This window comes from Aquarana catesbeiana, linkage group LG07 (genome assembly GCF_042186555.1).
Source record: "Aquarana catesbeiana isolate 2022-GZ linkage group LG07, ASM4218655v1, whole genome shotgun sequence".
Taxonomy (NCBI): domain Eukaryota; kingdom Metazoa; phylum Chordata; class Amphibia; order Anura; family Ranidae; genus Aquarana; species Aquarana catesbeiana.
In genome coordinates, this window is record NC_133330.1 from 316,133,371 (window position 1) to 316,147,082 (window position 13,712).

The window sequence follows — 13,712 nt, forward strand, 5'->3', positions numbered from 1 at the left end:
ATAAGCAACATTGGTCTTCCAAGGCTGCCACCATGTTGATCCCTCCAAACAGGAGCAAACAACAGGAGCAAACAATACTGAAAGAAATACAAGGAATGGGAATGAGTAGAGTAGGGAACGGCTAAAACCCTTGTCAGCTTTTTTTCCCCTTAAAAATAAAAATCCTTGTAAAGCAGTAGGAGCAGAATAGACCAGCCGTGGAGTAGTATTCTTCCAGTTTGGTCCTCCAAGGCTACCATCACATCGATCCCTCCAAAAAGGAGCAAGCAACATTGAAAAAATACAAGGGATGGGAATGCCTCTAGGAGTACCAGTTATTATTCTATTTTATTTTTTTGTAGGGTAGGGGAAGTGTAGATCCCCTGTCAGCTTTTTATTTCTCAACAATAAAAACCCCTGTGAAGAAGGAGGAGCAGAATAGTCCAACAGTTGGATAGTATTCTTTCTACTTGGTCCTCCAAGACTGCCACCATGTTGATCCCTCCAAACAGGAGCAAGCAACACTGAAAAAATACAAGGAATAAAAATGCCTCTACGAGTACTGGTGGATTTTTTTTTTGTAAAGTAGAGTAGGGGACGGCTAGAACCCCTGTCAGCTTTTTATTTCTCAACAATAAAACCCCATGTAAAGCAGAAAGTGCGGATTAGTCCAACATGGGGCAGTATTCTTCCAACGCGGTCCTCCAAAGCTGCCACCATGTTGATCCCTCCAAACAGGAGCAAGCAACACAAAAAAATACAAGGAATAGAAATGCCTCTACGCGTTCTGGTGGATTTTTTTTTTAAAAGTAGAGTAGAGACGGCTAGAACCCCTGTCAGCTTTTTATTTCTCAACAATAAAACCCCATGTAAAGCAGGAAGTGTGGACTAGTCCAACAGTGGGGCAGTATTCTTCCAACTTGGTGCTCCAAGGCTACTATCACATTGATCCCTCCAAACAAGAACAAGCAACACTGAAAAAAACACAAGGAGTACCACTGTGAGTATCGAGTGTATTCAAACAAACGTACACTGCTCACTTTGGTGTGTTGCCGGGGTCAAACTGTGTACTGTCACAACCAGGCTGTATGAACAACACCTCTGGTTTGAAGGGGATTGGCAGTTATCAGCAGGTTATTCTTCAACACAGATTGACAGTGTATCTGGTAGAGAACATAATATTCTTTCTAAGCGTATCGATTGTAGTGTAGATTAAATGCCAACAATCTAAATTAGCTGCCAGTTTGACAATCCATAGCAATAGTGCTCTGCCTGTTTGGTTTCCACATGGCTAGAAGAATCATAAAATGCAATCCCATAAGGGTACTAGAATAAAAACCTCCAATTAGGATATAAAACCTTTTATAAAACTCAACGCATTTCAGCGCACACAACGCTCTCTCTTTAGGAGCAATGCAATAGCAATCGATTTTTATTTCTGTGCCCCTGATGCAGACAAGTAATTGAGGAGAAGGCTCTTAAATAGATGTCTTTAAAAACAAGGTTAACCCTTCTTCTCATTCCTCACTCTCTCCAAAAATAAAAAAAAGTTTTGGCTGGATATAATGTTGTCTTATGCCCCGTACACACATTGATCGGACATTCCGACAACAAAATCCATGGGCTTTTTTCCGACGGATGTTGGCTCAAACTTGTCTTGCATACACACAGTCACACAAATCTTGTCGGAAACTCCGAACGTCAAGAACGCGGTGACATACAAGACATACAAGACGAGCCGAGAAAAAGGAAGTTCAATAGCCAGTGCGGCTCTTCTGCTTGATTCTGAGCATGCGTGGAATTTTGTGCGTCAGAATTGTGTACACACGATCGGAATTTTCGCCAACGGAAATTCAGTTCTCAAATTTTGTGTGACGGAGATTCCGATGGAAAATGTCTGATGGAGCCTACACACGGCTGGAATTTCCGACAACAAGCTCCTATAGAACATTTTCTGTCAGAAAATCCTATCGTGTGTACGGGGCATTACAGTGTTAAAGTGACACTAAACAGTATCCTTATTCTCAAAAAATAATTTATACACATCCGCTACTTAACCACTTCAGCCCCGGAAGGATTTACCCCCTTCCTGACCAGGTCATTTTTGCGATACGGCACTGCGTCGCTTTAACTGACAATTGTGCGGTTGTGCGACGTTGTACACAAACAAAATGAATTTCCTTTTTTTCCCACAAATAGAGCTTTCTTTTGGTGGTATTTGATCACTTCTGCTGTTTTTTTTGCACTAAAAAACAAAAAAAGAACGTCAATTTTGAAAAAAAAACAACATTTTTTACTTTTTGCTATAAAGCATTTACAAAAAAAAAAAAAAGCAAAAAAACAAATTTATTCATCAGTTTAGGCTGATATGTATTCTTCTACATATATTTATTTTTAAAAAATCACAAGCGTATATTGATTGGTTTGCGCAAAAGTTATTGCATCTACAAAATAGGAGATATTTTTGTGGCATTTTTATTTTTTATTTATTTTTCACTAGTAATGGCGGTGATCAGTGATTTTTAGCGGGACTGCAACATTTTGACACTTTTTTTTGGGAACCAGTGACATTATTACAGTGATCAGTGCTAAAAATATGCACGGTTATTGTACTAATGACACTGGCAGGGAAGGGGTTAATATCAGGGGCGATCAAAGGGGTTAAATGTGTTCCCTGTTTGTGTGTTCTAACTGTATGGGGGGACTGTGTGACTGGGGAATTACACAGATCCGTCTTCCTGCTTAGAAGAACGACAGGATCTGTGTGATCTGTCAGAACGGAGATTTGCCTTGTTTACACTGGCAGATTCCCGTTCTATCACTGCGGGTAACGATTGCGGGTGGCCAGCGGACATCGAGTCCCCTGGACATGCTGATTGGCTCCCCCACTGGCCAATCGGAGCGTGCGTGCGCCCGCCCACAAAATCGACTTCCAGACCATTATACAGACAGTATAATGACGGCAGCTGGTCGGCAAGCAGTTAATGGTGGTCCTATCTATTTTTCATGAAATTGTTTCTTACTCTGTTCTTCTGTCTCCTTGTAATGTCCTCTGTGAGCTCTTGAACCTCCTTTCCTGCCCCACATTACGGTTTGTTTGGAATATGAACGTTGGTTGTGGTCATGTACACTGCTCTAAGCACATTACAAATCCCATAGTTCATCTTGGGAGCGAGCAAGAGAGGGTGACTACTAGTGGTGGCAGGTGGTCAATATTTTAGGGGGGCGGCAAACAGACCTGGCCCCCTCATTTGAATATATTAATTCGCTAATGTCACATAAGTGTGTGGTATCGGGGCGCAATGTTATGCCCCCCGAGCCCACCCTTTTTGAAGCCAATTAAAGTCTCCGGCTCTAATCACGTGCTTCTAAAAAAGAAAAAAAAAAAGGAAACCTCCATTGAAATCCATGCGTCCAGTGCCCTACATGGAGATTAGGGGCCGGGCGCATGGATTGGGGGGGGTGGCGCCAATGCACCCCTAATGGATGGCCCGCCACTGGTAGCTACGTTTCTAAATACAGTTTGATCATGGAGATCGAACGTAGCCACCCCCTAACAAGAAGTCAGATTACAGCAGCAAACAAAAAGAATTAGAAGATTTGGAGGAGGCTGAGAGCAATAGAAGGGACTTTTCTAAATTATGAATGCAATACATACCAGAGTTTAGTGTCATTTAATTCCCTAGTATTCTAAAAAATAAATAAATTCAGCAGCGTTGTATAGGAAAGGCATTAAAAAATATTTATACTGCAGAATTAAAATGTTATACAGTATCTCACAAAAGTGAGGACACCCCTCACTGTGACATACTGAAGCAGAGCATGATCCCCTCCCTTCAGAGACTGGGCCGCAGGGCAGTATTCCAACATGATAATGACCCCAAACACACCTCCAAGACGACCACTGCCTTGCTAAAGAAGCTGAGGGTAAAGGTGATGGACTGGCCAAGCATGTCTCCAGACCTAAACCCTATTGAGCATCTCAAATAGAAGGTGGAGGAGCACAAGGTCTCTAACATCCACCAGCTCCGTGATGGAGGAGTGGAAGAGGACTCCAGGGGCAACCCGTGAAGCTCTGGTGAACTCCATGCCCAAGAGGGTTAAGGCCGTGCTGGAAAATAATGGTGGCCACAAAAAATATTGACACTTTGGGCCCAATTTGGACATTTTCACTTAGGGGTGTACTCACTTTTGTTTCTAGCTGTTTAGACATTAATGGCTGTGTGTTGAGTTATTTTGAGGGGACAGCAAATTTACACTGTTATACAAGCTGTACACTCACTACTTTACATTGTAGCAAAGTGTCATTTCTTCAGTGTTGTCACATGAAAAGATAGAATAAAATATTTACAAAAATGCAAAAATGTTAGGGGTGTACTCACTTTTGTGAGATACTGTAGATTGCAGCTTTATGGCCCTTAGATGTGTTGGTTGCATTCATTTTATTTAAGGCTATGGCAGAAAAACTTCTGTTGATTGCGAAAGAAATCCAGTGTCCCTGTTACTTCCTAAGTACTGAACTAAAATCACTTACAATGTTATCAGCTTTCCCAGCCATCTTTTGTAAAAACCTTAGATATGTGCGATTCGCTTTGTTCCGAATTCGTGTTTTAACTATTTTTGACAAATTTGTAAATTCGGAAATCTGAAAACCTGAAAATTTGAAAATCTGAAATAACAAACTAATAATACCTTAACTATTACTAACTATTAAATTATAGGTATTGGAATTTCCTTTCAAATTGGCTGTTATTCAATGTAACAAAAAAATGTGTTCGTTTTCGTTTCATCCGTGTTGTTTTTTTTTTTCCGTTTTTCGGGTCATTCATTATGATCGCAATTAGTACATTCGTAAATTTGTAAATCCGAGAATAAGAAAGAAAATCCAAAAATTCGAAAGAATAACTAACTAACTAGCTAATAATAACTATTAAATTATAGCTATTGGAATTTCCTTTCAAATTAGGCTGTTAGACAACGTAACGAATACAAATTTATCCGAAGTTACGAATTATCCGAAATAATAAATGCTGTATCCAAACGAATGGAAAGTAACAAATTAATAATAATAAAAACATTTTATTATTATTATTATTTATTATTAATTCATTCCGTTCCATTTGTTTAGATGCAGCATTTATTATTTCGGATAATTCGTAACTTCGGATAAATTTGTATTCGTTACGTTGTCTAACAGCCTAATTTGAAAGGAAATTCCAATACCTATAATTTAATAGTTATTAGTTAGTTATTCTTTCGAATTTTCGGATTTTCTTTCTTATTTTCGGATTTACAAATTTATGAATTTTCAAATTTACGAATTGCGATCATAATGACCCGAAAAACAAAACACGAATGAAAAGAAAACGGTTGGATTTTCCGTGTGTGGGCTCCATCGGACATTTTCCATAGGAATTTCCGACACACAAAGTTTGAGAGCAGGATATAAAATTTTCCGACAACAAAATCCGTTGTCGGAAATTCCGATCGTGTGTACACAAATCTGACAGACAAAGTGCCACGCATGCTCAGAATAAATAAAGAGATGAAAGCTATTGGCCACTGCCCCGTATAGTCCCGACGTACGTGTTTTACGTCACCGCGTTCAGAATGATCGGATTTTCCGACAACTTTGTGTGACCGTGTGTATGCAAGACAAGTTTGAGCCAACATCCGTCAGAAAAAATCCTAGGATTTTGTTGTCAGAATGTCCGAACAAAGTCCGACCGTGTGTACGGGGCATAACACATTTTTCAGCAGTGCATTTCTACAAACCCCCCCTTTATGTAATGAGATGAGGAGGAGGAGGAGGGAGGAGGTTGTAGTCCAATTCAGGGGAGTAACCTAGGGTGACAATTCTGCTCCTTTACAGTACAATACACTGAGTAAGCGTGCACCCCAAGGCTTCATGTACACAAAGAATATTATGACCACCAGTCACTGTAAAATGCAAATTTGCGGCAAAAGTCGCGCTGCAATTTTTTCTGAGATTTTGATGCGTTTTGCGGCCAGCGGTCAAAACCTATCCTGAATGCGATTCCTCCGTGGTCAGGAGAAGGAGGTTGAACCTTCCCCCTAACCGCAGCAGCTCCTACACGATCATAAAAGCCTATGTGTACAAGGACACATAGGCTTTTATGGAGTTGAGTTTAGCAGCTGTAGTGTACATGAAGCCTTAGACAGGAACTGTGTTTTTGGCAGGATCACCGGGTGAAAATAAAGGAAAAGCCCTTAAATTTGGAAACGAATGCATCCACCACATCAAAGGACATATTTTTGGGGTTTGGATACAGTTTAAATAGTGATGAGAAACAGAGCAGTAAGCACCCCCAAAATCTTGCTCCCCTATGTCCTAACCAGAGGTCAGGGCCTGATGGCATTTATTCTATAGATTTTAGGATTTGGATGACTTCGGTTGATGGTCAGATCTTCTCTCTATCTTACAGATTGCTATTTATGGAAAAAACTTCTGTACGTCAGCGAGAGATGCGTTTTTCTTATTGATGAGGAATGTTGTGCGGTAAGTTGCGCATTGTATAATGCCATTGTATTCCCCCCCCAAAAAAAACATTTGATTACATTAGAAAGCGAAATATCTGTTAAGCCTAGGATCACATTTGTGCGGATCAGGAAAGCGCGCATAATCGCGCTCGTTCCAAACCCACAGGCCAAACACGCTGCTCTTTAGCATACGCACATTAATTCTTAATGGCACCCCCGTACATCAGCAGACCTGCCACGTTTCCTATGTGCTAAAACACGCAGCTGCGCTTTTTAATAAAAGGTCGGTGTATTTTTTCCCCCTGCTTTTCCCGCGGGTACAGCAGCCCATTAATTGTCTGCACAAAACACGCACAACCCGCATAGATGTGAACCTACTCCTAATCTGGAATGAACATTCTCATGCATCCAGAAGTTTTATGAACTACATGTCCTAGATAGCATCAGGCAGGACATGCTGGGACTTGGAGTTCCATAATTGTTGAAGTGCTGCAGGTTTTAGAAGCCTGTAAAAGAAATTGGATATTTCCAGCTTGGCAACTATTCTTATTATAAAAACAAAAAGTGTAGCGCTATAATGTTTCGGTCAGCAGCATTGGAATGTGCTGAGTGACCAACAGTGTATATCAAAGATTAGGTTATATTAGACCACAAATAAAAGAACAATGAACCAGTGAGAAATCTAATATTCCAAAGAAAACCACTATTATCATGTCCTTTGTGACAAAACGATGTGAATCAAAGTGTGCGTCACACAAGTTAAACCCAAATCCTTATAGCAAAACACAGGCATATAGGGGTGGGGATGAGTGGTAAGTCCCTGAGGTGAGGACAGTTCATTTAGTCAGACGGAGACCTCTTGGAGCATGGACATATATCCAATAACAATGTTGTTATTAGTGGACTCCTCCAATGATCAGCCCAGTGCAAAAGTAACGTAAAATGCCCTTACCGGACGCGGTGGACTCACAGGCCATACAGCGGTGAGTCATACGAGCTTGAACCGTGTGACACGGTAGGGTTATAGCTGGTCTGCAATTGAATGATCTTGAGAAGAACTCCAATCATGAACAGTCTCCCGGTTCGTCCTCCAGCACTCACTTGGGTCTCAAGTAGTTTGAGATAGGGGAAATAGAAGAAAAGAGGCTCCACATAGTGTAAATTCCGGTTGGTTAGGAAATTTATTGTATAAAAAATTCCAGCGAAAAGTTCCAGATAAAAACAAACTTCATAAAAACATAAAAATTGTATCTAGCGCAGTAGACAGATGGTTTAAGGTAGCGTCCTACACCCGACGCGTTTCGTCTGAAAAGACATCAACTGGGGTACCCCAGTTGATGTCTTTTCAGACGAAACGCGTCGGGTGTAGGACGCTACCTTAAACCATCTGTCTACTGCGCTAAATACAATTTTTTATGTTTTTATGAAGTTTGTTTTTATCTGGAACTTTTCGCTGGAATTTTTTATACAATAAATTTCCTAACCAACCGGAATTTACACTATGTGGAGCCTCTTTTCTTCTATTTCCCCTATCTCAAACTACTTGAGACCCAAGTGAGTGCTGGAGGACGAACCGGGAGACTGTTCATGATTGGAGTTCTTCTCAAGATCATTCAATTGCAGACCAGCTATAACCCTACCGTGTCACACGGTTCAAGCTCGTATGACTCACCGCTGTATGGCCTGTGAGTCCACCGCGTCCGGTAAGGGCATTTTACGTTACTTTTGCACTGGGCTGATCATTGGAGGAGTCCACTAATAACAACATTGTTATTGGATATATGTCCATGCTCCAAGAGGTCTCCGTCTGACTAAATGAACTGTCCTCACCTCAGGGACTTACCACTCATCCCCACCCCTATATGCCTGTGTTTTGTTATAAGGATTTGGGTTTAACTTGTGTGACGCACACTTTGATTCACATCGTTTTGTCACAAAGGACATGATAATAGTGGTTTTCTTTGGAATATTAGATTTCTCACTGGTTCATTGTTCTTTTATTTGTGGTCTAATATAACCTAATCTTTGATATACACTGTTGGTCACTCAGCATATTCCAATGCTGCTGACCGAAACATTATAGCGCTACACTTTTTGTTTTTATATTCATTGTCACAATTAGTCTAATTGGTGGTGTTGGCTGCTTACCTTTTCCACTACATTTTTCATTTTTTACATTCACTTATATTTGTTTGTTTGGTTGGCGCAGCAGCTTTCTTCTTATTTTTTACCTTTGAACTATTCTTATTAACCACTTCAGCCACGGAAGGATTTACCCCCTTCCTGACCAGAGCACTTTTTGCGATACGTCGCTTTAACTGACAATTGCACCCAAACAAAATTGACGTCCTATTTTTCCCACAAATAGAGCTTTCTTTTGGTGGTATTTGATCACCTCTGCGTTTTTTTATTTTTTGCGCTATAAACAAAAACTGAGTGACAATTTTGAAAAAAAGCAATATTTTTTACTTTTTGCTATAATAAATATCCCCAAAAAATATATAAAAAAACAAATTTCTTACACAGTTTAGGCCGATATGTATTCTTCTACATATTTTTGGTTAAGTAAATCGCAATAAGTGTATATTGATTGGTTTGCGCAAAAGTTATAGTGGGACAGATTTATGGCATTTTTATTATTATTTTTTTTTTATTAGTAATGGCGGCGATCTGCGATTTTTATCGTGACTGCGACATTATGGCGGACACATTAGACACTTTTGACACTATTTTGGGACCATTGTCATTTATACAGCGATCAGTGCTATAAAAATGAAAAAATAGTGGTAACCCCGCGCAGTGGAACTGAATAAAAGTAAACTTCAGGTAGACTGGAACTGCTGCCCCCCAGAATGCACTGATTACTGTGTAAATGACACTGGCAGGGAAGGGATTAACCACTAGGGGGCGATCAAGGGGTTAAGTGTGTCCTAGGGAGTAATTCTAACTGTAGGAGGGATGGGCTCACAACAACATGACAGAGATCACTACTCCTGATGTCAGGGAGCAGTAGATCTCTGTCATGTTGCTAGGCAGAACAGGAAATCGCGATCGCGGGCCCCCGGCAGACATCGAGTCTGCGGGCATGGGTAAAAAAAATCACAATAAGTGTATATTGATTGGTTTGCGCAAAAGTTATCACTTTTACAAAATAGGGGAAAGATTTATGCCATTTTTATTATTAATTTTTTTTTATTACTAGTAATGGCGGTGGTCAGCGATTTTTAGCGGGATTGCGGGGGACAGATCGGACACTTTTAACACTTTTTTGGGACCACTGACATTTATACAGCGATCGGAGCTAAAAAATAGCCACTGATCACTATATAAATGTCACTGGCAGGGAAGGGGTTAAATGTGTTACCTAGGGAGTGTTTCTAACTGTGGGGGGATGGGACTGCCCGGAGGAAGACGATCGCTATTCCTAGTCAGTAGGAACAACAGATCTGTCTCTCCTCCCGACAGAACGGAGATCTGTCTATTTACATTGACAGATGTCTGTTTTGTCTCTGTCAGGAGCGATCGCGGGTGGCCAGCGGGCATCGCACCCACCGGCCACGTGCATCGGCTCTGGCGTTGCGCCCCCTAGAGCTCTTAAGCGGTCGACGTACAGTTACAGCGATTCGCCCAGGGGAGCCAACCTGCCGCAGTATAACTGCAGCTGCTGGTCCTTAAGTGGTTAAAATTTAATTAAATTAAAGATGATCTCATTGCAGATCTGAATGGCACACATAAATGCAGTTCTGTATTCATGAATACATCATTAATTTTTTTTTTTGACAAACTTTAAATGTACCACTTAAACCTGAGGATCAAAGACACCTGCATCCCAGGAAAGAACATTTTTTGAAACCCGCAAAGAGGGGGACTTTAAAGGTGCCATAACACATCAATCATAAAAATGTTAATTTTTTTTTTTTTTTACTCCAACAGATACGAAAATGCAAACACATGTTTGACCAAAGAGCAATACCTCTCTCCCATGATGTTTCTAACACTCTATTAAACACTAGTATACCTTGGTAGAATTTCGAGTCTATGGAAGGATCCTCGTGTTTCCAATTTTTCTCCCTATGGCTTATTACTAATGGGGCTGGCTCTCTTTATGCATGAACTTTATTGAATCCTTGCAAAGGCTGTTTAGTCAATCTTTTGAATATCGATGTTGTGACAATACTTATAATGCTTTATGGCTCCTGAAGAAGCCGATTGGCGAAACATGTCGAGCGAAGAGCATTTGTCAACAACATAAGAAGTTGTATACGATATTCCATGCTTGATTTTACATTTGTTTGTATTTAGAAAAATCAGAGAGGGATTGCTGCACATAATACATTTATTTGTATTTACGTATCTTTTAATTTTGGAGTAAAATAAAAAAATAGACATTTCTATGATTGATGCGTTATGGCACATTTAAAGTCCACTTCTTTGCTGTTTTAACCACTTCAGCCCCGGAAGATTTTACCCCCTTCCTGACCAGAGCACTTTTTGCCATTCGGCACTGCATCGCTCTAACTGACAATTGCGCGGTCGTGTGACGTGGCTCCCAAACAAAATTGACGTCCTTTTTTCCCCACAAATAGAGCTTTCTTTTGGTGGTATTTGATTGCCTCTGCGGTTTTTATTTTTTGCGCTATAAACAAAAAAAAAGAGCGTCAATTTTGAAAAAAACACATTTTTTTAACTTTTTGCTATAATAAATATCCCCCAAAAATATATAAAAAACAATGTTTTTCTACAGTTTAGGCCGATATGTATTCTTCTACATATTTGTGGTAAAAAAAATCACAATAAACGTATGGTGATTGGTTTGCGCAAAAGTTATAGTGTCTACAAAATAGGGAATAGTTTTATGGCATTTTTATTATTATTATTTTTTTTACTAGTAATGGCGGCGATCTGCGATTTTTATCGGGACTGCGACATTATGGCGGACACATCGGACACTTTTGACACATTTTTGGGACCATTGTCATTTATACAGCGATCAATGCTATAAAAATGCACTGATTGCTGTAAAAATGTCACTGGCAGGGAAGGGGTTAACCCTAGGGGGCGATCAAGGGGTTAACTGTGTCCCCTAGTGTTTGTTCTAACTGAAGGGGGGAGGGGACTGTGTAGGGAAGATGACAGATCGCTGTTCATACTCTGTATGAGCAGACGATCTGTCTCTTCTCCCCTCAGAGAACCGGAAACTGTGTGTTTACACACACAGATCCCGGTTGTCGGTGTGCCACAAGCGATCGCAGGAGCCCGGCAAGATCACAACCGCCGGGCACTCGCATCGGCTCCGTGGGCGAGCAGCGCGCGCCCTTAGTGGCCACAGAGCGAAGCGACGTTACATAACGTCATTTCGCCCAGCCGTGCCATTCTGCCGCAGTAAAACGGCGGCGGCTGGTCGGCAAGTGGTTAAAAAATGTTCTTTCCTAGGATGTAGGTGTCTTTGATAGCCAGGGTTAAGTGGTACATTTCAAATTTGTAAAAAAATAAATAAATATTGATATATTCATGATTACAGAACTGCATTTATGTGTGCCATTCAGATCTGCGAAAGAGATCAGCTTTAATTTAATTTAATTGTGACCTGGTATCAGTCTCTTGGGGTCTGTGTACTACAGGGAGGGATCGCAAGGGATAGAAGCATCACAGAGAGCCAATCAGTTCATGTTCTGCCAAGAAGCATGCTGATAGGGGTAAAGGCAGAGTGACAGAGCAAGAAGCTCATTACTGTGCTGCTTCTCCTTTCATTGTCGAGTCACTGGCAGGGGCAGGTCCAGGGCAACCTGGGCTGGGAGGAAGTGGGTTGAATGATGCTGGTCATCCATCTGAGGACATCTAGTGGCCATGCTAGTACTATGGGGGAAATCTCTGGAGTGCATGTTTTTTCCTTTCAATTATTATTATTATTGGTTATTCATTTTATCTTGTTTTTTGGTTCTGCTTTAAGTGGAAAAGCAATGGATGCCTCCAGCTGAAGTACCTATGACCCTCAGCATGGTGCCAGTTATAAATGTCTTGCATATACCTCCAAGCATTGCAGTGTCATTTTTAATTCACTTGTGTCACCTTTTATTTCTGCAGAGTTGCTGTTTTGGATAAAGTCACCGATTTTTTGCTTTTCCTTGGCAAAGTTCTTGTTGCAGGGTCTGTCGGTAAGTGATTGGTTTATATTTTAACAACCAACTGGCCTGTCTACAGATCAGAAAAATGTGTGTTTTACTGAATTTTCCTCTGTTTTACCATTCTTTGTTTCCCTAGAAGCTTACAATCTAATATTCACATCCAGGGATGTATCCACCTTAGGGAACAGTCTGAAGACTCTTTATAGTTTTTTTTTTTTGTATAGTTTTAGGAATATGAAATAATCTTTCTTTTCTCTTGTTTGATTGTCTGTACAATTTTAACCACTTGCCTACAGGGCACTTTCACCCCCTTCCTGCCTAGGCCAATTTTCAGCTTTCAGCGCTGTCACACTTTGAATGACAATTGTGCGGTCATGCTACACTGTAACCATGTGAAATTGTTACCATTTTCTTTGCACAAATAGAGCTTTCTTTTTGTGGTATTTAATCACTGCTGGGTTTTTTATTTTTTACAAAAAAAAAGTCAGAAAATTTTGAAAGAATAAGTTTTTCTTAGTTTCTGTCAGTAAATTTTGTAAATAAGTAATTTTTCTTCACTGATGTGCGCTGATGAGGCAGCACTGATAGGCACTGATAGGCTGCACTGATGGGCAATGATGAGGTGGCACTTACAGGACCTGATGAGGCGGCACTTATGGGCACTGATTAGGTGGCACTGATGAGCACTGATAGGCAGTACTGATGGGTGGCACTGGTGGGCACTGATAGGTGACACTGGTGGGCACTGATGGGCTGCACTGATGAGCACTGAGGTGGCACTTATGGGAACTGATTAGGTGGCACTGATGAGGAGGCACTAATATGCCGCACTTATGTGCACTGATAGGTGGCACTGATGAGCACTGATAGGCACTACTGATGGGTGGCACTGGTGGGCACTGATAGGTGGCACTGGTGGGCACTGATAGGCTGCACTGATGGGCACTGAGGTGGCACTTATGGGAACTGATGAGGCGGCACTTATGGGCACTGATTAGGTGGCACTGATGAGGAAGCACTAATATGCCGCACTCATGGGCACTGATGAGCATTGATAGGCGGCACTGATGGGTGGCACTGGTGGGCACTGATGGGTGGCACTGGTGG

The 13,712-nt window shown here is 41.0% G+C and overlaps 1 protein-coding gene across 3 annotated transcripts in view; it reads left to right on the forward strand.

Moving 5' to 3' along the window:
* SLC44A5 (solute carrier family 44 member 5) overlaps positions 1–13,712 on the forward strand; it is a 297,524-nt gene that overhangs the window by 241,814 nt on the left and 41,998 nt on the right. For all 3 annotated transcript variants that reach the window (XM_073593722.1, XM_073593723.1, XM_073593720.1), the window contains exons 18-19: positions 6,426–6,499; positions 12,565–12,635. In XM_073593722.1, the coding sequence (XP_073449823.1) occupies positions 6,426–6,499; positions 12,565–12,635 (145 nt within the window). The remainder of the gene's footprint in view (positions 1–6,425; positions 6,500–12,564; positions 12,636–13,712) is intronic.